Below are 25,433 nucleotides of genomic sequence, written 5' to 3' on the forward strand. Positions count from 1 at the left end.
AGACTAAGTCCGCGTGGGCTTTATCTATACCCCATTGGCCTGTTGCTCCATCCGTCTTCGAGGCTCCTCCAATGACTTTAATGGACCGCCCATTGAGAGGCCTTTCTTTCCTTCTTTTAAGAGCGTCGCTGATTGGGCTAGACTTTGCCCGCCTGGGCTTTATCTATATCCCATTGGTCCGTTGCTCCATCCGTCTCCGAGGCTCCTCCAATGAGTTTTATGGACCGCCCCGTGAGATGCCTTTGTTGCCCTCTTTTAAGATCGTCGCTGATTGGGCTAGACTTTGCCCGCGTGGGCTTTAACTTGTACCCCATTGGTCCGTTGCTCCATCCGTCTCCGAAGCTCCTCCAATGAGTTTTATGGACCGCCCATTGAGAGGTCTTTCTTTCCGTCTTTTAAGAGCATCGCCGATTGGCCTAGACTTTGCCCACGTGGGAAAAATGAGAGGCGGCCATTGGCCAGCGGTTGCACCAACTGACTCACAGATTGATAGAGTTGGAAGAGAGTGTTCGATTGGCTGTCCGCAAGGCAGTCGCCGATGTCTTGTCCAATCGGGCGTCGACGTCTGCGCAGGCGTTTTGAGGAGGGTAGAATCTGAGGGAACCACAGCTGTGGCGAAAACGGGCTCTGCGCCTGCGCAGTGGTTTCCGTGGGAGGCACCGCGCATGCGCCATAACGGTCGGGTCGGAATTGTCTGTCGTGAGGTAAAATGGCGGCATGCTGAGGAGAACATTTCTGTTTGTGTAAGTAAACATTATATTGATTTCATTTGATTTAGATACATCTATAAAACATAATGTTATGTATCGATTTATACACATATTTAATTTTAATACACATATTTGATTTATATTTAATTAATATAAATTAATTATATTTAATTATAATTAACTATAATTATATAATTGATGTATATAATTTATACATTTATATATTTTAATTATAATTAAATAATTATGTTATATAATTAATTTATATAATTTCTATAAATATAATTAAATTAATTATAATTAATTATAATTAAATATAAATTAAATCAATTATATTTAATTTATATTTAATATAAATACACATATTTATAAAGCACATTCTTTCATGCATTCTTTTATTCTTTTAATAGACATATTTAATTTATATTTAATTTTAATTAATTTCAATTAATATTATTTTATTACTAATTTAATTAATAATTAGATATGTTACACCTTATTTAACATATCTAATTATTAATTAAATTAGTAATAAAATAATATTAATTGAAATTAATTAATAATTAATTAATTATTATGCATTCTTTTATTATATCTTACACCATATTTGTTTTCTATGTATTTATAAAGCACATTTTTATGCGTTCTTTTTTCTTTTAATACACATATTTAATTTGAATTAATATTATTTTATTAGTAATTTAATTAATAATTATCATATTTTTTACTCCTTATTTGCTTTGTATGTATTTATTAAGCACATTCTTTTATGCATTCTTTTATTCTTTTAATACACATATTTAATTTATATTTAATTTTAATTATTTTTAGTTAATATTATTTTATTATTAATTTGATTAATAATTATCATATATGTTACACCTTATTTGTTTTCTATGTGTTTATAAAGCACCTACTTTTATGCATTCCTTTACTCTTTTAATACACATATTTAATTTTAATTAATATTATTTTATTAGTAATTTAATTAATAATTATCATATTTTTTACTCCTTATTTGTTTTCTATGTATTTATAAAGCACATTCTTTCATGCATTCTTTTATTCTTTTAATACACATATTTACTTTATATTTAATTTTAATTGATTTTAATTGATATTATTTTATTAGTAATTTAATTAATAATTATCATATTTCTTACACCTTATTTGTTTTCTATGTATTTATAAAGCACATTCTTTTATGCATTCTTTTATTCTTTTAAAACACATATTTAATTTGAATTAATATTATTTTATTACTAATTTAATCAATAATTATCATATTTCTTACATTTGTTTTCTATGTATTTATAAAGCACCTTCTTTTATTCATTCTTTTATTCTTTTAATACACATATTTAATTTTAATTAATATTATTTTATTAGTAATTTAATCAATAATTATCATATTTCTTACTCCTTATTTGTTTTCTAGGTATTTATAAAGTACATTCTTTTATGCATTCTTTTATTCTTTTAACACACATATTTAATTTGAATTAATATTATTTTATTACTAATTTAATTAATAGTTATATATGTTACCACTTATTTGTTTTCTATGTATTTGTAAAGCACTTTCTTTTATTCAGTATACATATATTACACTTGTTTTCTATGTATCATCTATCTATACATCTATCTCTACATATATCTTATCTATACACATTTATTCTATCTATCCATATATACACATATATCAGTTTATATACAATAAATTTATTCTTATCAAATATATTAATATTAATTAATAATTAATCTTTAATACACATATTTAATTTATTTAACTAATATTATTTTCTTATTAATTTTATTAATTAATACGAGGATTGAATGAAAAGTAATGCCTCCACCTTCGTAACTCCTCAACAGATGGCAGTACTGGTATGCGGCAGGTACTGGCTTGTTCAGTAGACTCTCCTCTACAGTTCCATTTTGGCGGGAAGCCTTTTATCATTGAACGGTTGTGTTGTTAAAGTGCAAAGTATGGAACCCTGCGCAGACGGTCAGTCAATGCGACTTAAGCAACGTGCAGTCATTGAATTCTTGACGGCAGAAGGTGTCACTCCAAAGGAGATTCATCAGAGAATGCAAGCTGTTTATGGGGATTGTGTGGATGTGAGTACTGTGCGTCGTTGGGTGAAAAAGTTTAAAGACGTTGAGGTGGGAACCTCTGACTTGCGTGACAAAGAAAGAATTGGACGTCCTGTGACAGCAGCCACCGAGTTTCACAAGCAAGAGGTTGACAGATTGATTCAGGACGATCGTTGTATCACTCAGAGAGAAATTTCAAGCATAATCGGCATTTCGCAAGAACGTGTGGCTCACATTATCACTTTGCTTGGCTATCAGAAGATCTGTGCACAATGGATTGCGGAAAAACAGAGCATCTAGGACGGCTTCAGAAAACTTGTTCATCGTTGGCAGAAATGTATCCAATTGTCTGGTGATTATGTCGAAAAGTGAATAGTGGTAGTTAAAGAGCACATTCTAAGGATGATTTCTGCATTTGATTTATTAAAAATATTCCCATCCAAACCCAGGCAATGCTTTTCATTCAACCCTCGTATATTCTAGACATATATAATAGAGATGTGCGAAACAATCAGAAAAATCAGAAATCACAAGAAATTGGAAGTTTTGTAAGTCAAAAGTCTTTCCGAAGTGCTAGCGTAACAAAGGTGGAGGCATTACTTTTCATTCAACCCTCATACATATACAGGGTTAGTCAAAATGCATAGGCCAATAAGCCATTCAATTGAATGGCTTATTGGCCTATGCATTTTGACTAACCCTGTATTACACTTGTTTTCTATATCTCTTCTATCTTTGCAGCTATCTATGCACATCTATATTCTATCTATACATATATATACACATATGTATATACATTACATTAAGTTCTTATTAAATATATTAATATTAATTATTAATCTTTAATACACATTTAATTTTAATATTATTTTATTAGTAATTTAATGATAATAATAATAATTAATAATAATAATAATGTAATAATATTATTAATAAATGCCTTTAGAACATGGCCATATAGCCTGGAGAAAAACCTACAACAACCCAGTGATTCCGTCCATGAAAGCCTTCGACAATATAATAATAGAATATATAATAATAATAATAATAATAATAATACACATAATTAAAGTGAAAGTGTGTATGTGGCAGAGGTGTCCACTTATACAGCCAACCTCAGGCTTCCACAAACCAAACATAGTTCCGAGTGTTGGGAAGCCTCCAAAGGCACTCCCTCCACTGACATTGCAGGTTAGCGTGAGCACTGTAAACATGTAGCCCAAATGCTGCCAGTGTCCTCCCCAAACACCAACCACCCAAGGAATGCTTTCATTCGGGGACCATTTCATACATGCTCTGTTATTTATCCAGAATGGACATCCCAGAATTCCTTTCTCTGTGCAAAATTCCCTCTGCCTTTCCCTCAACCCTTTCCTAGAGCACACAGAAAACAGGAATTGATCAGCAACTGAACAAGAGGTTTGGTGGGAATTGACCTTGATTTATAGGAGTTGTAGTTCACCTACATCCAGAGAGCACTGTGAACCCAACCAGCAATGGATTTGGACCACACTTGCCAAGGATGATGGGATTTGCAGTACCTTCACTCACTTCCAAACACCGCTGCGACCCTCACAAATGACAAACCTAAAACCCCCATGACCAATAATAATAATAATAAACCTTTATTTATATCCTGCTACCATCTCCCGGAGGACTCGGTGCGGCTTACAAGAGATATAGATTGTATAGAATATATAATTATCATACCACAACAGATATAATATACCACCAGTATATTATATTATTAGTAATATATAAAATACTAGTGGTCCCCTGCCACGCGTTGCTGTGGCCCCGTCTGTTGATCTGGGAAATAAAATAATGAGAAAGTGTTGGTTTCTAATATATACGCTTGTGAGTAAACAGTATTTCTTGCTGTTTCTTTGTCAGTGTTGATGTGGAGAGTGTCTGGTTTGCCCACTCTGGAACATGCAACATATCATTGCCCTTCTTTAAGCGCCCCTTTCAAATCTAAGATACTATACCTGTGTGTGTGAATCCTATCTATCTCTATGGCTGGATGGCTCTTTGTCAGGAGGACTTTGATTATGTTTTCTTGCCTTGATGAGGGGAGTTGGACTGGATGGCCTTAAGTATTTTCTGTTGGTCATGGGGGTTCTGTGGGGGAAGTTTGCCCCGATTCTGTTGTTCGTGGGGTTCAGAATGCTCTTTGATTGTAGGTGAACTGTGAATCCCAGTGACTATAACTTCCAAATGTCAAGGTCTATTTCCCCCAAACTCCATCTGTGTTCATATTTGGGTGTATTGAGTGCTTATACCAAGTTTGGTCCTGATCCATCATTGTTTGAGTCCACAGTGCTTTCTGGATGTAGGTGAACTACAACTCCCAAACTCAAGGTCAATGCCCACCAAAGCCTTCCAGTATTTTCTGTTGGTCGTGGGAGTTCTGTGTGCCACTTTTGGTTCAATCCCATCATTGATGGAGTTCAGAATGCTCTTTGATTGTAGGTAAACTATAAATCCCAGCAACTACAACTCCCAAATGTCATGGTCTATTTCCCCCAAACTCCATCTGTGTTCATATTTGGGTGTATTGAGTGCTTGTGCCAAGTTTGGTCCAGATCCATCATTGTTTGAGTTCACAGTGCTCTCTGGATGTAGGTGAACTACAACTCCCAAACTCAAGGTCAATGCCCAACAAACGTATCCAGTGTGTTCTGTTGGTCATGGAAGTCCTGTATGCCATGTTTGGTTGAATTCCATTGTTGGAGGAGTTCAGAATACTCTTTGATTGTAGGTAAACTATAAATCCCAGCAACTACAACTCCCAAATGTCAAGGTCTATTTCCTCCAAACACCATCTGTGTTCATATTTGGGTGTATTGAGTGCTTGTGCCAAGTTTGGTCCAGATCCATCCTTGTTTGAGTCCACAGTGCTCTCTGGATGTGGGTGAACTAAAGCTCCCAAACTCAAGCTCAATGCCCACCAATCCCTTCTAGTGTGTTCTGTTGGTCAGGGGAGTTCTGTGTGCCACATTTGGTTCAATTTCATTGAGGGTGGTTTTCAGAATGCTCTTTGATTGTAGGTGAACTATAAATCCCAGGAACTACAACTCCCAAATGACAAAATCATAACTTTTGGAGTGATGGTCACCCCTTGTATTATGAGATGTTTTGTTGCCAAATTTGGTGTGATTTCGTTCATTGGCTCTTTTGTTTTTAAGGCACTCATTATGCACAGAGCATTTATATATAGAGAGAGAGATTAGGATATTAATGTATAATTAATATACTAGGATTATATAATATACTGATATTATAGATGTTTTCCTATATCTCTTCCATTCTGCCCTATTTGCTCATCTTGGGTGAGTTTACTTCTTTTGTTACTTTGCTACTGAGGAAGAACTTCCTGACTGTGGGAGCCGTTCAGCGGTGGAACTCTCTGCCCCGGAGGGAGTGTGGTGGAGGCTCCTTCTTTGGAAACTTTTAAACAGAGACTGGATGGCCATCTGTCAGGGGTGCTTTGAGTGCATTTTTCCTGCTTCTTGGCTGAATGGGGTTGGACTGGAGGATGGCCCAGGAGGTCTCTTCCAACTCTAGGATTTTATGACTGTGAGAGCCGTTCAGCAGTGGAACTCTCTGCCCCTTGAGGAGTGTGGTGGAGGCTCCTTCTTTGGAGGCTTTTAAGCAGAGGCTGGATGGCCATCAGTCGGGGGTGCTTTGAGTGCATTTTTCCTGCTTCTTGGCCGAATGGGGTTGGACTGGATGATGGCCCAGGAGGTCTTTTCCAACTCTAGGATTTTATGACTGTGAGAGCCATTCAGCAGTGGAACTCTCTGCCCCTTGAGGAGTGTGGTGGAGGCTCCTTCTTTGGAGGCTTTTAAACAGGGGCTGGATGGCCATCTGTCAGGGGTGATTTGAATATCCCTGCTTCTTGGTCGAATGGAGTTGGACTGGATGATGGCCCACGAAGTCTCTTCCCACTCTAGGATTCTAGGATTCTGTGTCTCTCGCGCCATTGGTCGAAAGAGACGCCACTCCGTCCACTCCATGGCTTTACCCTCTCCTCTTTCCCGCCCTCTGGTTTATCGCTTTCCCATTGGTTGCCCTCGCGCGACGTCCCTCCCCTTTACCTCCACCCCATTGGCCCGCTGCCCTATCCGTCTCCTCTGCTCCTCCAATGGCTTTTGCGCACCGCCTCGTTGATTGGCTCTGACTTCGCGGAGAAAGGAGGCGGCTATTGGCCAGAGATTGAGAGAGGAAAGAGAGCATTCGATTGGCTGTCCGCGAGCCCGCCGGCGATGTGGAGTCCAATGGGGCTTCGACTTCTGCGCAGGCGTTTTGAGGAGGGTGGGTAGAAGGGGCTGTGCGCCTGCGCAGTGCTGTCTGCACCTGCCTTGTGGCGTGCGCCATAACGGTCGGCTGGGAGCTTTGGGCGGAGGAGGTCCTTTGACTTTGTGTGAGTATACAGTCCATAATCCAGGCATTCTAGAATCCTCCCACTCCCTGAAGCCCTATCCAGCTTGTTCAGTGGTCAGGAATTCTGGGAGTTGAAGGCCCAGACAGCTGGAGGGGGACTGATATAAACACATACTTGTATGTATCCATTCATCATATCTATCTTACACTTTTCATTATTTGTTTTCACTCTCTAACAACACAGAAAACAAACACACCTATGTTTATCAATATCATATTTACACACATGTATTATGTAGTATTATTTATTTATTATTATTATTATATTATAACTTTATTTGTACCCCGCTAGCATCTCCAAAAGGATTCGATGCGGCTTACAACAGGCCGGAGCCCAACACAATACAACAATACAAAACATAGCAAATAAAACAGTTGAAGCAGAAAACAATAGCAGTAACAATACAACAGAGCATTATTAAAAAAACTGAGCCGGCCGTAGTAGGGTACAGGATTAAAAGTGCTGAAAGTGTTGGAGGGATATGGGATTAAAAAATATATAAGTGCAGTGTGCGTTGAGGGTGATCTTGACTCTGCTAAAGTGCTTCTGGGCTTGATAGTGGGGTTCCTAATCTGAGAAGGCATGTTGGAACAGCCAGGTTTTCAGGTTCTTTCTGAACACCGCCAAAGTAGGGGCCTGTCTAAGATCTTTCGGGAGGGCATTCCAGAGGCGGGAATAAATAATAATTTATTTATTATTTACTTTATTTGTATACCGCTCTTCTCAGCCCTTAGGCCAGTGTTTCTCAACCTGGGGGTCGGGACCCCTGTGGGGGTCGTGAGGGGGTGTCAGAGGGGTCACCAAAGACCATCAGAAAACATAGTATTTTCTGTATTGTCGAAGGCTTTCATGGTTGGAATCACTAGGTTCTTGTAGGGACCATGGAAGGCACTGCAGACTACTCCAACCAAAGAAGTCAGCCATAGCAGAGCACCTGATGAACCAGCCTGGACACAGCATGCTGGACCACTCTCACAACCACCATGTCAGGCTACACAGAGAAGCCATTGAAATCCACAAGCATGTGGACAATTTCAACAGAAAGGAAGAAACCATGAAAATGAACAAAATCTGGCTACCAGTATTAAAAAACTCTAAAATTATAACAGCTAAACAACAGAGAGGAAAAAAACAGGCACAGATTAACACCTCCCAGCAACAGATTTTCCCAGACTCAGGCAGGCCTTCAAATGCTAATGAAGGTGATCAGCTAAACATTCACACCTAACTGCAGCAGGGAAGAGCTCCTTGCCCCACCCCAGCCATTCCACAGGTATATAAACCCATTGTCCTACTTCCAACAGACCTCACAACCTCTGAGGATGCTTGCCATAGATGCAGGCGAAACGTCAGGAGAAATGCCTCTAGAACATGGCTCTATAGCCCGAAAAAACCCACAAGAACCTAGTGATTCCAGCCATGAAAGCCTTCGACAATACATTATTTATTTATTTTTTTTTAAAAGATTTTGTATAGCGGCCTTCTCACCTCTCTTGAGGGACTCAGACCGGTTTCCAACCATAATATCACACACAATCAATAAAACATCATAATACATATTACAGTAAATCATTAAAAGTAATTACAATCAATAGCTATAATGGTCAGTCGTCACGCTAAAATCGTTGCTCATCATCCATATCTCAGGGTGTTGACTCACTCGTCGAATGCCTGCCTCCAAAACCAAGTCTTCACCTATTTCCTAAATGTCAGGATAGACGGGGCGGTTCTGATCTCCAGAAGGAGAGAGTTCCAGAGTTGAGGGGCCACCACCGAGAAGGCCCTGTCCCTCATCCCTACCAGACGCATTTGCGAGGCTGGTGGGACCGAGAGCAGGGCCTCTCCAGACAATCTTAGTCATCTTGATGGTTCTTAGGGGAAAATACGTTTGGAGAAGTAAACAGGGCCGGAGTCGTTTAGGGCTTTATAGGTTAACACCAGCACTTTGAATTGTGCTCGGAAGCTAATTGGCAGCCAGTGGAGCTGGTGTAACAGCGGAGTGATGTGCTCCATGGAGCCAGCACCCGTTAGTAGTCTGGCTGCCACATGTTGGACTAGTTGAAGCTTCCGGGCAGTCTTCAGAGGCAACCCCACATAGAGAGCGTTGCAGTAATCTAAATGGGATGTAACCAAAGCGTGGAGCACCGTGGCCAAGTCAGACTTCCCAAGGTACGGGCACAGCTGGCGCACAAGTTTTAATTATGAAAAAGCTCCCCTGACCACCGCCGAAACCTGGGGCTCCAGGCTCAGCGATGAATCTAGGACAACTTCCAAACTGCGAACCTGCGCCTTCAGGTGGAGTGTAACCTCGTCCAGCACATATGCCCAAATTTGAATACTGGTGGGGTTGGGGGATTGATTTTGTCATTTGGGAGCTGTAGTGGCTGAGATTTATAGTTCACCTAAAATCAAAGAGCATTCTGAATACCACCAATGATGAAATTGAACCAAACTTGGCACACAGAACTTCCTTGACCAAGAGTAAATACTGGGAGGATCTGGTCGACATTGACCTTGAATTTTTGGAGTTGTAGTTCACTGTGGACTCAAACAATGATGGATCTGGACCAAACTTGGCACGGATACTCAATATGCTGAAATGTGAACACTGTGGGGGAGTTTGAGAAAAATAGACCTTAACATTTGGGAGTAGTAATTGCTGGGATTTATAGTTCACCTACAATGAAATAACATTCTGAACCCCACCAAGGATAGAATTGGACCAAACTTCCCACACAGAACCCCCATGACCAACAGAAAATACTATGTTTTCTGATGGTCTTTGATGACCCCTCTGACACCCCTCACATTCCCCACAGCGGTCCCGACCCCTAGGTTGAGAAACACTGATCTAGTATTTTTATTTATTTATTTATTTATTATATTCACAGCATTTATATGCCGCCTTCTCACCCCGAAGGGGACTCAGAGCAGCTTACAATACACACACACACACTACACATACACACACATACAATATATATTATTAGCATGGCACAATATCAGTATTAAATATTACTATGTTGAAGTATACCATTATATTGAGATATTTATTTATTTTAAACACTAGCCGTCTCCCGCCACTCGTTGCTGTGGCCCACATGTGGGTTCTGTGTGGGAGTTTTGGCCCAGTTCTATCGTTGGTGGGGTTCAGAGTGCTTTGTGATTGTAGGTGAACTATAAATCCCAGCAACTACAACTCCCAAATGTCAAGATTCTATTTCCCTCAAACTCCACCAGTGTTCACATTTGGGCATATTGAGTATTCATGTAGAGTTTGGTCCTGATCCATCATTGTTTGAGTCCACAGTGATCTCTGGATGTAGATGAACTACAACTCCAACACGAAAGGACACTACCCACCAACCCTTCCAGTATTTTCTGTTGGTCGTGGGAGAACTGTGTGCCAAGTTTGGACCAATTCTATTGTTGGTTGGGTTGAGAATGCTCTTTGATTGTAGGTGACATATCAATCCCAGCAACTACAACTCCCAAATGAGAAAATCTTTTTTTTTTTGAGTGGACGTACATTGAGTTGTTAGGTGCCTTGTGTCCAAATTTGGGGTCAATTCGTCCAGTGGTTTTTGAGTTCTGTTAATCCCACAAATGAACATTACATTTTTATATAGATTGATATTCTGCGGAGCACAGCATGTACACGGCAAACATTCAATGCCGGGACACAAATTCACATACAATACATAAACATTAAAAAAAACATTTATATTAAAATACACCATTTAAAACCATCCTAGTCATCAGCGTCAAATCTAATTGGCCTGGTCATCTTTCCTATTGCTGCTTTATTGCCCTGTCCCGAAAGCTTGGTCCCACAGCCAAGTTTTTACCATCCTTCTAAAGGGCAGGAAGGAGGGGGCCGACCTGATCTCACCAGGAAGTCCGGGGGGGGGCAATCACCGAGAAGGCCCTGTTTCTCGTCCCCACCAATCGTGCCTGTGACAATGGCGGGATGGAAAGCAGGGCCTCCCTGGAGGATCTTGATCTCCACAATGGTTCATAGGGGTAGATTAATTCGGACAGGTAATAAAATATATAATTATTTACTATATTTCTATGCCGCCATTTTTAGCCCGAGGGCAACTCACGGCGGTTTACAGGACGGCACAATTCGATGCCCATAACAATATAAGAAGAATTAAAATATTTAAAAATAGATAAAAATTCATTACATAATAACATTAATAAAAACATAATAAAACCAGTACATACTATATTCTCTATACTTAGGCGATCTCTCGTAGTCCAAGGATGATGGTCCTCCAAGTGTAGTATCCTGGCGGTGGGTCCGTAGGTGGCTGTGGAGCCCTATTCTTGAACCGCATCTTCTCCTGCAGTGAGGCCATCGGTTTCCAGACGGAAGGCGGTCCCGGTTGGAGGTCCCGGTCATATTTCTCTCTTTCGCTTGACATGGCTTCCTCTTGTCATATTTCTCTCTTTCGCCCTCCATTCGCGCCTCTTCAAATTCTGCAGCACTGCTGGTCACAGCTGACCTCCAGCTGGAGCACTCAAGGGCCAGGGCTTCCCAGTTCTCAGTGTCTATGCCAGAGTTGTTAAGGCTTTGAGCCCATCTTGTTAAGGCTTTGAGCCCATCTTTCAATCTCTTTTCCTGTCCACCAACAACGGTGGTCAGGCATTCGGACTATGTGGCCGGTCCAGAGGAGTTCATGGCGGAGAACCATTGCTTCAATGCTGGTGGTCTCTGCTTCTTCCAGCACGCTGGCATTTGTCCACTTGTCTTCCCAAGAGATTTGCAGGATTTTCCGGAGGCAGCGGTGATGGAATCGTTCCAGGAGTTGCATGTGATGTCTGTAGACAGTCCACGTTTCGCAGTTGTAGAGCAGGGTTGGGAGGACAATACCTTTATAAACAAGCCCCTTGGTCTCCCTGCAGAAGTCCAGGATGAAACTGAGAATTTAAGGAAATGGATTGTTTAGGACTCCTTAATGTCAGGTTGTATAGTAGACATATTGTGCAAGTTATCTGTTCCAGGACTCTGCGTGTAATATGATTTTTTATATGTGATCTGGAACCTTATTTTTCTTATCTGGAATGAATGTTTTGGGTTTCTGGTCCAAATAAACGATAGAATCATGGAGGAGGGCTTAGCAAAGACGGCAGCCATGTTGTTCTAGCAAAAGTTGACCCCAGGGACCTAAAGAGAACACTTAGGCATTGCTCGGTCCTTCGCTGCAAATATGTCATATTCAGAGTTCGGCTGAATACGGCTGAGTACGTGTTCCGTAAGCTCAGATCATAAGTGGTATTACGGTGTTGCGGATCCTTTTGTTTTGTGTGACTAAAGTGACAAATTTCGCTTAGAAACGAGAGATTCTTGGGTGGTCATGATTCAAGTTCTAGGTGGCCTGGTTTGATTTGGTGTGATAATGTAATGTCACACACTGAATTCAAAACTCAGTATGGGTTTTCTATGAGTTTGGTATAAATACAAGCAGAGATTTATTCTGCAAGTAACAATGACCACCTTGCCCTGGGAAGCCTTTGAAAAGGAAATAATTGATTAAAAATTGGAGGTGGTTCTTCTACAGTGATCTTTTGACCAAGACAGCTAGAAGTTCAAGTTGAGAGAAATGCTTTTTAAAAGGAAGGCCAACTGGCTTTCTTATGTGCAGTTTGAGTACAAATGGCGTTTGTGTAAGTGCTGCAACAATTGGCAGTGACGATTAGAATGGAACATGGACAATGAGATTCGGATTGTGATTCAACGATGAGACGTGGCGAATGCTTTAGTATAAATGTATTATTGATAGTGTTGTTGTTTATTGTTGTTATGTAATTGCTTTGTTGAAATTGTACCTGGTTTTATATGTTGTACACCGCCGTGAGTCGCCCTAGGGCTGAGAAGGGCGGTCTACAAATGTAGTAAATAAATAAATAATAAATAAATGTATTCACTGGAAGAAAATGCAGCCATATACATGGGAAAAACGAGCTTTATTTAGAGCTGTGTAAAGATGAAGTTAGCTGGTAAGAAGAAAATCAACTCCTTTGAAATGTGGTTCCACAGATAATAATGTGGATTGCTAAGAGAACAAATAAATAGGGTTGAGAGCAAATCAAGCCTGAACTCTCCGTAGAGTGAAACCGAGCCTACCTTATTCTGGACTTTTCATGGGACAATGAGGCTCCTTGGAAAAGCCGGTCATTTAATGGTAACGTCACCTGGAGGTCTCTCATTGGCAAGGTTGTTGAAGTTGACCTGATAGCACTTCATAACAACAGCAAATACGATGGTCATATATCTAAAAAGTATGGAAAGGCTTGTGGAAATTATGGCCAGAAGATGAACCTGTAAAAAAAGTCTTAACTTGTAAGTTGGGTACATTCCCCAAGGTGGGTAGGTTTCCAAAAAAAGGAAAACTTCAAAAGAAGAAGCATTGCTTTGGGTTGCAAACAAACAACTGACCCACTAGAAACCGGCTCTTACATTTCGATTTGCTGGTGGTGTTTTCACTAGTTAAAGCGAGGAACCAGGGTCAGTTGTACACCCTGTGATTTAGAAGGGTATGCCCACAGTTCGAATAAAAATAGTTTAAAAAACTGACAACCTAGAAGTGGGTGGAAATTCACGCCCACTTTTTTGAATGTTTTTCCCAGTATAACTGTTCTTTCTTTTTTACTGAACATAAAATGGAAGTATAAAGCAGTGCTGATACCAAAAGACATTGAAACAGTTGATATAAATTAGACAGGGTACAGCTCTCTAGGTCCAGTTTTCTGCATAAATATATTTCTGCATAAATATAACATGTTTTAAAGATAAAATAATGGGCTGCTGTGGTTTTTAGTTTTGAATATGTTTTTATGGATTTTAACTGAATTTAGAAAATACCAATGATATTTAATTCTGGAATAATTGGGTTGTTGTGGGTTTTTCGGGCTATATGGCCATGTTCTAGAGGTATTCTCTCCTGACGTGTCGCCTGCATCTATGGCAAGCATCCTCAGAGGTTGTGACCGCTTTGAGTCCCCCCAGGGGTGAGAAAGGCGGTATATAAATGCTGTAAATAAATAAATAATAGATGCAGGCCAAATGTCAGAAGAGAATGCCTCTAGATCATGGCCATATCGCCCGAAAACACCTACAACAACCCAGATACTTAATTCTGTTTCAATGTTTATATTTGTAGGTTTTAAACTGCATTGAAATACTTTTAATGTAAGCCCCTTTAGGTCTCCTTGTGGAGAGAAAAACAGTATTTATTATTTAAAATAATAATAATAAACTACACTGTTTAGAGCAGGCATGGGGAACCTTCGGCTCTCCAGGTGTGGTGGACTTCAACTCCCACAATTCCTTGAGGCCAAGGTAAGCCTTTGAGGTGAATGCCGAGCCTCAAGGAATTGTGGGAGTTGAAGTCCACCACACCTGGAGAGCCGAAGGTTCCTGACCCCTGGTTTAGAGCATTGTTTTCCTGGAAAATCCATATTTTTTCTGGTTTTAAGACCTTGCATTTTTGATGTGAAGCAATGCAGTGATTATGTGCAGCCTGTTGGTAAGCTCAACTCCCTCTGATGTCTTCAGTTTTGCTTGAGAGAGTGATCTGAAAAGCCCAGAGTGGCCAAACCCTAAAAAGGTGGAGGGGGTCTGCAAGTATCTGTAAATTACAGAAATGTAGCATCATTTTTAGTCCATACAGACAGAAAAGATAAACATAGTTTTTTTTTTAACTTTCAGCTTTGTGGTTTCTGTGGCAGACCATCCACGCCATGTAGATTCTTGAGGACATTCCAGCTTGACTTTTCCTCTGTCGCCGACTCAGACTGAAGCACAAGTATCCCGTTCGCAATTGAGTCCTCTGGCTTCCCAGAACTTGATCCTTCGCTTATTTGGACTGAGGCATAAACAGCCATGGGTAAAAAGGAGGCTTCGAAAGGAAAAAAGGGGGGGAAAGCTGCTAAACAAAAGAAACCGAAGGCAAAACCGCCTCCACTGCTGCAAACCCCTTATCCAGATGAGATGTGGGGACCGGAGGGCGACATGCCTCCCTGGATGAGGGGACCGTTCCCCGATGAGACGTGGGGACCAGAGGGCGACATGCCTCCCTGGATGAGGGGACCGTTCCCCGATGAGACGTGGGGACCTGAGGGCGACATGCCTCCCTGGATGATGGACCAAGACTTGGATGGGAGGTGGGGGCCTGAAGGCGACATGCCTCCCTGGAAGATGAACCGATACTCAGATGAGATGTGGGGACCTGATGAGTACATGCCACCAGACATGGAGGGCCCTTTCCCAGGGCCGAGGTTTAGAGGTCCCATGCCTCCAGGGATGAGGGGCCCTTTCCCAGGGCCAAGATTTAGAGGTCCCATACCTCCGGGGATGAGAGGCCCTTCCCCAGGACCAAGATTTAGAGGTCCCATGCCTCCAGATGTGAGAGGCCCTTTCCCAGGACCAAGATTTAGAGATCCCAGGCCTCCAGATGTGAGGGGCCCTTTCCCAGGGCCGAGATTTCGAGAGCCTATGCCTCCAAATGTGAGGGGCCGTTTCCCAGGGCCGAGGCGTGGAGGTCCCATGCCTTCGGAGATGAGGGGCCGCTTCCCAGAACCTAGGAGGGAAAGTCCCGTGCCTCCAGAGATGAGGGGGCCTTTTCCAGGGCCAAGGAGTGATGGCCCCATTCCTCCAGAGATGGACTGCCTCCCAGAGCCTAGGAGGGAACGTCCCATGCCTCCAGAGGTGCGGAGGCCTTTGCTGGGTCCCCAGAGGAGAGGGCCTCTGCTCCAGCTCCCAGATGGGGTGCCTGAGCGCAGGGGGCATGTGCCTCCTGTGATGCAGGACATGTCACAGAATGAGATGTGTGAACCCAGGAGGAATGTGCCTCCATGGGTGGGCGAGCCAAATGCACCGCCTTGTGAGCCTTGGCCAGAAGCAGGATCAGGTGCTGGGAGACCAGGTCCATCTCCTGCGTTGTGGCAGGAGGAATTGGAAGAATATGGTCCTGCCCAAGGGGAAAACTATGCATTCCCTTCCGGGAGCCATAGTTCTGACCATCTTGCTTCAAGAAAGGTGGCAAACAAACATTACTTACAAGAGAGCGCTTCCAAAATTTTGGAGAGCTTTGGTTTGTCTAATGAAGACTTGGAGGAACTTAGCAAGTATCCAGAAGATCAGCTGAAACCTGAGAACATACCTGAAATCTTGAAAGAGATTCAAATGAAAAAGGCGGCTCGCCAGCTACCCGAGTTACCTTCCCAGGAAACTGTTGGGGGCGATGGACTTTACAGTCCTATGGGAGCCCAGGTGGCAATGGCTCCTGCTTCTTCAGAGTCCTGGAGGATGAACTGTCCCACTCCATCCATGATTCGGGATTTCAGTGGCACGTCGCCAAGACTCTTTCCACATACGTGTGCTCTCTGTAAAATAGAGTGTACGCATTTAAGGGTGAGTTGCCCCCCTCTTCTCCCCCCAGTTGATTTATTTTGTGTCAGATTAATATGGTAACAAGTGGAAATTCCTGGCATTGACTGGGTCAGTCCTGACTGTGGCCTTCAGGCCTGTGGGGTCTGTCTGTCTGTCTTGAAAACTATGCCTCCCTTCTCATTGAGGGGAAGTAGATTGGGAGGGAAAGGCAAGGAGCCCATGGAGAGGAATGGTCTTGAAGGACAATGCCTCCTCTCTCCTTGAGAGTAAAGAGAGTGGGCAGAGAAGCAACGAAGCCCATGGAGAGGAACGGTCTTAAGAACAATGCCTCCTGTCTCCTTGAGAGATTGTGAAGGAAAGCCAAGGAGCCCATGGAGAGGAATGGTCTTAAGAATGATGCCTTCTATATCCTTTAGAGAAAGGAGAGTGGGAGCAAAGCAAAAAAAGCCCATGGGGAGGAATAGATATAGTGAGGGAAAGCCTAGGAGCCCATGGAGAGGAACGGTCTTAAGAACAATGCCTCCTGTCTCCTTGAGAGATTGTGAAGGAAAGCCGAGGAGCCCATGGAGAGGAATGGTCTTAAGAATGATGCCTTCTATCTCCTTTAGAGAAAGGAGAGTGGGAGCAAAGCAAAAAAAGCCCATGGGGAGGAATAGATATCGTGAGGAAAAGCCTAGGAGCCCTTGGAGAGGAACCGTCTTAAGAAAAATGCCTCTTGTCTCATTGAGAGGTTTTAAGGAAAAGCCAGGGAGTCATTGGAGAGGAATGGTCTTTAGAATGAAACCTCCTGTCTCATTGAGGGATTGTGAAGGAAAGCCTAGGAGCCCATGGAGAGGAACGGTCTTGAGAACATTGCCTCCTGTCTCCTTGAGACGTTGTGAGGGAAAGCCAAGGAGCCCATGGAGAGAAATGGTCTTAAGAACAATGCCTCCTGTCTCCTTGAGAGATTGTGAAGGAAAGCCAAGGAGCCCATGGAGAGGAACGGTTTTAAGAACATTGCCTCTTGTCTGCTTGAGAGATAGTAAGGGAAAGCCAAGGAGTCCATGGAGAGGAATGGTCTTAAGAATGATACCTCCTGTCTCATTGAGGGATTGTGAAGGAAAGCCTAGGAGCCCATGGAGAGGAACGGTCTTGAGAACGTTGCCTCCTGTCTCCTTGAGACGTTGTGAGGGAAAGCCAAGGAGCCCATGGAGAGAAATGGTCTTAAGAACAATGCCTCCTGTCTCCTTGAGAGATTATGAGGGAAAACCTAGGAGCCCATGGAGAAGAATGGTCTTAAGAACAATGCCTCCTGTCTCCTTGAGAGATAGAGAGGGAAAGCCAAGGAGCCCATGGAGAGGAATGGTCTTAAGAACAATGCCTCCTGTCTCCTTGAGAGATTGTGAGGGAAAGCCAAGGAGCCCATTGAGAGAAATGGTCTTAAGAACAATGCCTCCTGTCTCCTTGAGAGGTTTTGAGGAAAAGCCAAGGAGCCCATGGAGAGGAATGGTCTTAAGAACAATGCCTCCTGTCTACTTGAGAGGTTTTGAGGGAAAGCCAAGGAGCCCATGGAGAGGAATGGTCTTAAGAATGATGCCTTCTATCTCCTTGAGAGAAAGAAGAGTGGGAGCAAAATCGATACCTCTTGTCTCCTTGAGAGATAGTAAGGGAAAGCCAAGGAGCCCATGGAGAGAAATGGTCTTAAGAACAATGCCTCCTGTCTCCTTGAGAGATTGTGAAGGAAAGCCAAGGAGCCCATGGAGAGGAATGGTCTTAAGAATGATGCCTTCTATCTCCTTTAGAGAAAGAAGAGTGGGAGCAAAATCGATACCTCTTGTCTCCTTGAGAGATAGTAAGGGAAAGCCAAGGAGCCCATGGAGAGAAATGGTCTTAAGAACAATGCCTCCTGTCTCCTTGAGAGATTGTGAAGGAAAGCCAAGGAGCCCATGGAGAGGAATGGTCTTAAGAATGATGCCTTCTATCTCCTTGAGAGAAAGAAGAGTGGGAGCAAAATCGATACCTCTTGTCTCCTTGAGAGATAGTAAGGGAAAGCCAAGGAGCCCATGGAGAGAAATGGTCTTAAGAACAATGCCTCCTGTCTCCTTGAGAGATTGTGAAGGAAAGCCAAGGAGCCCATGGAGAGGAATGGTCTTAAGAATGATGCCTTCTATCTCCTTGAGAGAAAGAAGAGTGGGAGCAAAATCGATACCTCTTGTCTCCTTGAGAGATAGTAAGGGAAAGCCAAGGAGCCCATGGAGAGAAATGGTCTTAAGAACAATGCCTCCTGTCTCCTTGAGAGATTGTGAAGGAAAGCCAAGGAGCCCATGGAGAGGAATGGTCTTAAGAATGATGCCTTCTATCTCCTTTAGAGAAAGAAGAGTGGGAGCAATGCAACAAAAGCCCATGGGGAGGAAGAGATATAGTGAGGGAAAGCCTAGGAGCCCATGGAGAGGAACGGTCTTAAGAAAAATGACTCTTGTCTCATTGAGAGGTTTTAAGGAAAAGCCAGGGAGTCATTGGAGAGGAATGGTCTTTAGAATGATACCTCCTGTCTCATTGAGGGATTGTGAAGGAAAGCCTAGGAGCCCATGGAGAGAAATGGTCTTAAGAACATTGCCTCCTGTCTCCTTGAGAGATTGTGAGGGAAAGCCAAGGAGCCCATGGAGAGGAACGGTCTTAAGAACAATGCCTCCTGTCTCCTTGAGAGGTTTTGAGGAAAAGCCTAGGAGCCCATGGAGAGGAATGGTCTTAAGAATTATGCCTTCTGTCTCCTTGAGAGAAAGAAGAGTGGGAGCAAAATCGATACCTCTTGTCTCCTTGAGAGATAGTAAGGGAAAGCCAAGGAGCCCATGGAGAGGAATGGTCTTAAGAACATTGCCTCCTGTCTTCTTGAGAGATCATGAGGGAAAGCCAAGGAGACAATGGAGAGAAATGGTCTTAAGAACAATGCCACTTGTCTCCTTGAGAGATCATGAGGGAAAGCCAAGGAGTCAATGGAGAAGAATGGTCTTAAGAACAATGCCTCCTGTCTCCTTCAGACATTGTGAGGGAAAGCCAAGGAGCCCATGGAGAGAAATGGTCTTAAGAACAATGCCTCCTGTCTCCTTGAGAGATTATGAGGGAAAACCTAGGGGCCCATGGAGAAGAATGGTCTTAAGAACATTGCCTCCTGTCTCCTTGAGAGATTGTGAGGGAAAGCCAAGGAGCCCATTGAGAGGAACGGTCTTAAGAACAATGCCTCTTGTCTCCTTGAGAGGTTTTGAGGAAAAGCCAAGGAGCCCATGGAGAGGAATGGTCTTAAGAACGATACCTCCTGTCTCCTTGAGAGATTGTGAGGGAAAGCCAAGGAGCCCATGGAGAGGAATGGTCTTAAGAATGATGCCTTCTATCTCCTTGAGAGAAAGAAGAGTGGGAGCAAAATCGATACCTCTTGTCTCCTTGAGAGATAGTAAGGGAAAGCCAAGGAGCCCATGGAGAGAAATGGTCTTAAGAACAATGCCTCCTGTCTACTTCAGAGGTTTTGAGGAAAAGCTAAGGAGCCCATGAAGAGGAACGGTCTTAAGAACAATGCCTCTTGTCTGCTTGAGAGATAGTAAGGGAAAGCCAAGGAGTCAATGGAGAGGAATGGTCTTAAGAATGATATCTCCTGTCTCCTTGAGAGATTGTGAAGGAAAGCCAAGGAGTCCATGGAGAGAAATGGTCTTATGGACAATGCCTCCTGTCTCCTTGAGAGGTTTTGAGGAAAAGCCAAGGAGCCCATGGAGAGGAATGGCCTTAAGAATGATGCCTTCTATCTCCTTTAGAGAAAGGAGAGTGGGAGCAAAGCAAAAAAGCCCATGGGGAGGAATAGATATAGTGAGGGAAAGCCTAGGAGCCCATGGAGAGAAATGGTCTTAAGAACAATGCCTCCTGTCTCCTTGAGATGTCATGAGGGAAAGCCAAGGAGCCCATGGAGAGAACTGGTCTTAAGAACAATGCCTCCCGTCTCCTTGAGAGATTGTGAGGGAAAGCCAAGGAGCCCATGGAGAGGAACGGTTTTAAGAACATTGCCTCCCGTCTCCTTGAGAGATTGTGAGGGAAAGCCAAGGAGCCCATGGCGAGAAATTGTCTTAAGAACGATACCTCTTGTCTCCTTGAGTGATCATGAGGGAAAACCTAGGAGGCCATGAAGAGGAATGGTCTTAAGAACAATGCCTCCTGTCTCCTTGAGAGATTGTGAGGGAAAGCCAAGGAGCCCATGGAGAGAAATGGTCTTAAGAACGATACCTCTTGTCTCCTTGAGATATCATGTGGGAAAGCTTAAGAGCCCATGGAGAGGAATGGTCTTAAGAACGATACCTCCTGTCTCCTTGAGATATCATGTGGGAAAGCTTAAGAGCCCATGGAGAGGAATGGTCTTAAGAACAATGCCTCCTGTCTCTTTGAGAGGAAGGCCTTCTCACAGACTGAGACTTTTCTCCCACTGAGGTTTAGCTCAGACTGACTGCTACTAAGCTACAGGCACTCCTGCTTATATAAAACTGCAGCTTTTGCTGAGTCATTGCACCCATTTAACCCTTTCAGTGCTCAACTCACATTTTTGTAATTAAAAAATACCTAGTTAATTTTTAATATTTCTGACATAATCTCCCGACTGTGCCCTTGTGGGTTGTGCTTCTCTTCATAGCTCAGCAGCTTTGTCCCTAACTGGGAGTCATTAGCCAGGCCTTTCTGTCTCTAAAAAGCACTTCCTGCTGAAACTGGTGTGCAGGTCTTCTGAGAAGACACGTCTTAGAAGACAGCACCAACTGTCGCTCTGGCCAGAGTGAAGAGAGAGGGGGCCCGGGGACAAGTCCACCTTGTCTCCTGTGCTATTCTAATAATATAATGTAATGTAATATATTGTATATACATATAATATTTATAATATTATAATGTAATGCAATATAATAATAACAATATGATATTATAATTATATATTTATATTACATGTAATATTACTAATAATATGATAATATTTTTTTTTGTCGTGTCAGGAGCGACCTGAGAAACTTCAAGTCGCTTCTGGTGTGAGAGAATTGGCCGTCTGCAAGGACGTTGCCCAGGGGACATTGCCCGGATAATTTGATGTTTTTATCATCCTTGTGGGAGGCTTCTCTCATGTCCCCTTTGCATGAGGAGCTGGAGCTGATAGAGGGAGCTCATCCGCCTCTCCCCGGATTCGAACCTGCGACCTATTGGTCTTCAGTCCTGCCGGCACAGGGGGGCTCCTGATAATAATAATATATTATAATTACATATTTATATTACATATAATGTTACTAATAATATTACGATATAGTGGTATGGTGCAATATAGCAATGTTTAATGCTGATATTGTACTATGCTAAAAATATAATATATTGTATGTAATATATATACCTTGTAAGCCGCTCTGAGTCCCCTACGGGGTGAGAAGGGCGGCATATAAATGTAAATAAATAAATAAATAAAGAAACATATACATAGAAATGCTCTGCTTCCCTTTTGTGCTTGGTTGCGGCCGGCAACGTAGCATTTTTTAAAAGTCTGTAAAAATATACCCAAATGGGTGGATTTCCATACTCACCAGTACTGAAGATTCAACAGTATCTTCAGTCATGTGTGATAAGTTAGGTTCAGGTCCATCAATCTGTGAAGGAGTTTTTGTGGCACCAGTCAGCCAACATACACATATACCTACTTTGACTTTTATTTATAAAGGTGATGGTGATGACGACAACAACAAGAATAACAACAACAACACTCTTTAACATTATTTTTGTTCCTGGGTTGTAAATGTCATTTCCTAACTGATTCCGTCATAAAAAAAACATGGGAAAGGTTTATTTTAGTGTAATTATATGATTGTGTATTAGTGATATGTTGGTTTTTTGTTATGGCTTTATTGTAAATTGTCTTTTATATGTTGTACACCGCCGTGAGTCGCCCTAAGGGCTGAGAACGGCGGTCAACAAATGCAGCAAATAAATAAATAAATAAATAAATAAAACTGCAAAAGCATTTGCAGTACATTTTGCCGCCTATTTTGCTCTAGTTTTCCAAGAAAGACCTCATCGAATCTCAGCCAATTCAACCTCGTTTGTGGCAGCCACAAAAACAAAGTATTTTCCAGTAAGGACCGCAAAATTCAACAGGAGATTACACTTTCAAACCAGGAACAGAACATTTTTCAAATTTTGCTAATAATAATGGCAAAGCTGGTTCATGGCCTGTGATATCTCACGGGAGATCTTGAGGGAGGGATGAGATGCTGCTTCCCAGAAACTTCTAGCTGGCATTTTGTGGGATTGTGGGAAGCCAAGTGAGTTGGAGCTTTGCAAGATGGTCACCCATGCAACCTCTTTCCTGGGTTTCAAGCTGTCTTTCCCTCTTGCAGGGTTGGCTTCTGCACCTCAGTACACCTGTTCATTTGGAGAATTGCCATCAGCTACGTCAACAGTAAGAACTTTTGGATTGTTTGATGGGGGGGGGGGGGGGGAGTGTAGCCTTGAAACTCTGAAATGGTTTGATTTGGGGGTTCTATTTATTTATTTATTTATTTACAGTTCTTATATTCCGCCCTTCTCACCCCGCAGGGGACTCAGGGCGGATTACAGTAAACACATATATGGCAAACATTCAATGCCAGTTTGACAAATAACATTTAACAGACAACTACACCGAGGCTATTTAACTTTTTTCTGGCCACCAGGGGAACTGCTGCTTTTCATCGTCCATCAACGACACCGATGAAGTTCTTCCGCATTCCACATTCCCCGGAGTCTTTTTTCTTTATGGCCTCATAAATTAGTTAAATTTAGCCTCCCACACAAGGTGGTCCCTTATTTTCCTACTTGACAGATGCAACTGTCTTTCGGGTTGCAAAGGTCGACAACGGGCTACACAATGGCTGGACACCCGCTCCAGCCCGGGCTGGCTTCGAACTCATGACCTTTTGGTCAGAGTGATCTTAATGCAGCTGACACTCAGCCAGCTGCGCCACAATCCCGGTTCTAATGCTTAGATTGGGCATGGACAAACTTTGGTCCTCCAGGTGTTTTGGACTTCAACTCCCACAATTCCTAACAGCCGGTAGGAGTGAAGTTGAAAACACCTGGAGGGCCCAAGTTTACCCATGCTTGGCTTAAAGTGAGCACAGTGGTTAATGATAAATGCCTTACTGCGTCATCTCTCAAGGCAAGTGTTGAGAGCTCTCCTTTGGTAGGTTTATAATAGTTCCTTTGTGGGCAGTTCCACTTCAGGAGGTCAACCTCATTGCATTCGGCTTCAAGAGGTGATGGTTTTGTTGGCCTTGTGATTTTCTGAAGTTGGTTTGGGGTGCATCTACACTGTAGAATGAATGCAATTTCATAGAATCATAGAATTATTGAGTTGGAAGAGACCTCGCGGACCATCCAGTCCAACCCCATTCTGCCAAGAAGCAGGACAATTGCATTCAAAGCACACTACGTTTACTGCCCAGGCTCAATGCTCTTGAAAACTGGCGGTTGTAATTGATGAGGCACCAGCCCTCTTTGGCAGAAAAGCTAAAGACCTTATACAACAACTCCCACAATTCCATGCCATTTAGCCTTGGTGGCAGACCATAATCATTCTGCAGTATATAGAAGCAGCCTTAGTTGTAAGAATGTGTTGTTTGTGGGTTATAGGTTTTTTCAGGCTATATGGCCATATTCTAGAGGCATTCTCTCCTGACGTTTTGCCTGCATCTATGGCAAGCATCCTCAGAGGTAGTGAGGTGAGGATGCTTGCCATAGATACAGGCGAAACGTCAGGAGAGGATGCCTCTAGACCATGGCCATATAGCCCGAAAAAACCTACAACAACCCAGTGATTCCGGCCATGAAAGCCTTCGACAATAAAATGTGTTGTTTACTAATGCATTTAAATAGTTATCTTTCCTCTCCCCCAACATGGGACCCAAGACACCTTGGGACATAGGTGCAGCTGAGACAATTTCTAGTAAAACAAATTGAAAGCAAAACATGAACCTAAAGCAGTTTACAACCATTTAAAACACAATGGCGAAGATGACAGTACAAGACCCCCTTTAAAAAGCCCTTCTCTTTGAGCTGAAGAGTGCCTAAATAGAAAGATTTTTGCCTGCTGCCAGAAAGAGAGAATTAAAATCAACCACTTAGTTTATGTTTCCTGAGAACGGGACTCAAAAACACTTTGACAATTAGGGGAGAGAGAAAGTTCAGTTTTAGTTACTTGCCGCAGTAAGAGGAGGAAGGACTCTATGCAGGCTGACATTGGAAGACCATTCTTTGACAGCTTTGTTTTCCAAACAGATACCCTGAATGGAAGCCAGAAGAAACCTCTTTCAATAACAGGCAAGTTTCCAATTCCATTGTGATTGCTTGTATAAATAAGAATTGAACTCTCGTAGGCTTTATATTCCAGTCTGTAGAATCACTTGTCTTTCTGTGCTGGGAGAAAGCTGAACAAATTCCAGGCTGTGTTCCAGTTAAAACCAGTAGAATCCATGCAGATGTATCTCTTGCTGTAATTTTAAGTCGGGACATAGATGGGAGAATTTGAGCTTTCTTGTCGCCGGATTCTATGAAAACACCATATCTTTATTTGGCTTTTTAAAAATCTGCTTTCAAATCTGTTAAATAATCTATTTTATTTATTTATTTACGGCATTTCTATGCCGCCGTTCTCACCCCGAAGGGGACTCAGAGCGGCTTACAAGATATATTTTCATACAATATATATATATATACTAGCGGTCCCCTGCCAGGTGTTGCTGTGGCCCAGTCTGTTGATCTG

General features: G+C 42.4%; 1 protein-coding gene across 1 annotated transcript in view; it reads left to right on the forward strand.

Moving 5' to 3' along the window:
* Nucleotides 1–493: 493 nt before the first annotated feature.
* LOC132777155 (uncharacterized) overlaps nt 494–25,433 on the forward strand; it is a 41,945-nt gene continuing 17,005 nt past the window's right edge. Inside the window, exons 1-4 of the mRNA XM_067468430.1 lie at nt 494–743; nt 14,972–16,675; nt 23,032–23,093; nt 24,950–24,991. Coding sequence (XP_067324531.1) covers nt 15,146–16,675; nt 23,032–23,093; nt 24,950–24,991 — 1,634 coding nt within the window. The 5' untranslated portion in view covers nt 494–743; nt 14,972–15,145. The remainder of the gene's footprint in view (nt 744–14,971; nt 16,676–23,031; nt 23,094–24,949; nt 24,992–25,433) is intronic.

The sequence above is a fragment of the Anolis sagrei genome, chromosome 5, assembly GCF_037176765.1.
Source record: "Anolis sagrei isolate rAnoSag1 chromosome 5, rAnoSag1.mat, whole genome shotgun sequence".
NCBI classification, from domain to species: Eukaryota; Metazoa; Chordata; class Lepidosauria; order Squamata; family Dactyloidae; genus Anolis; species Anolis sagrei.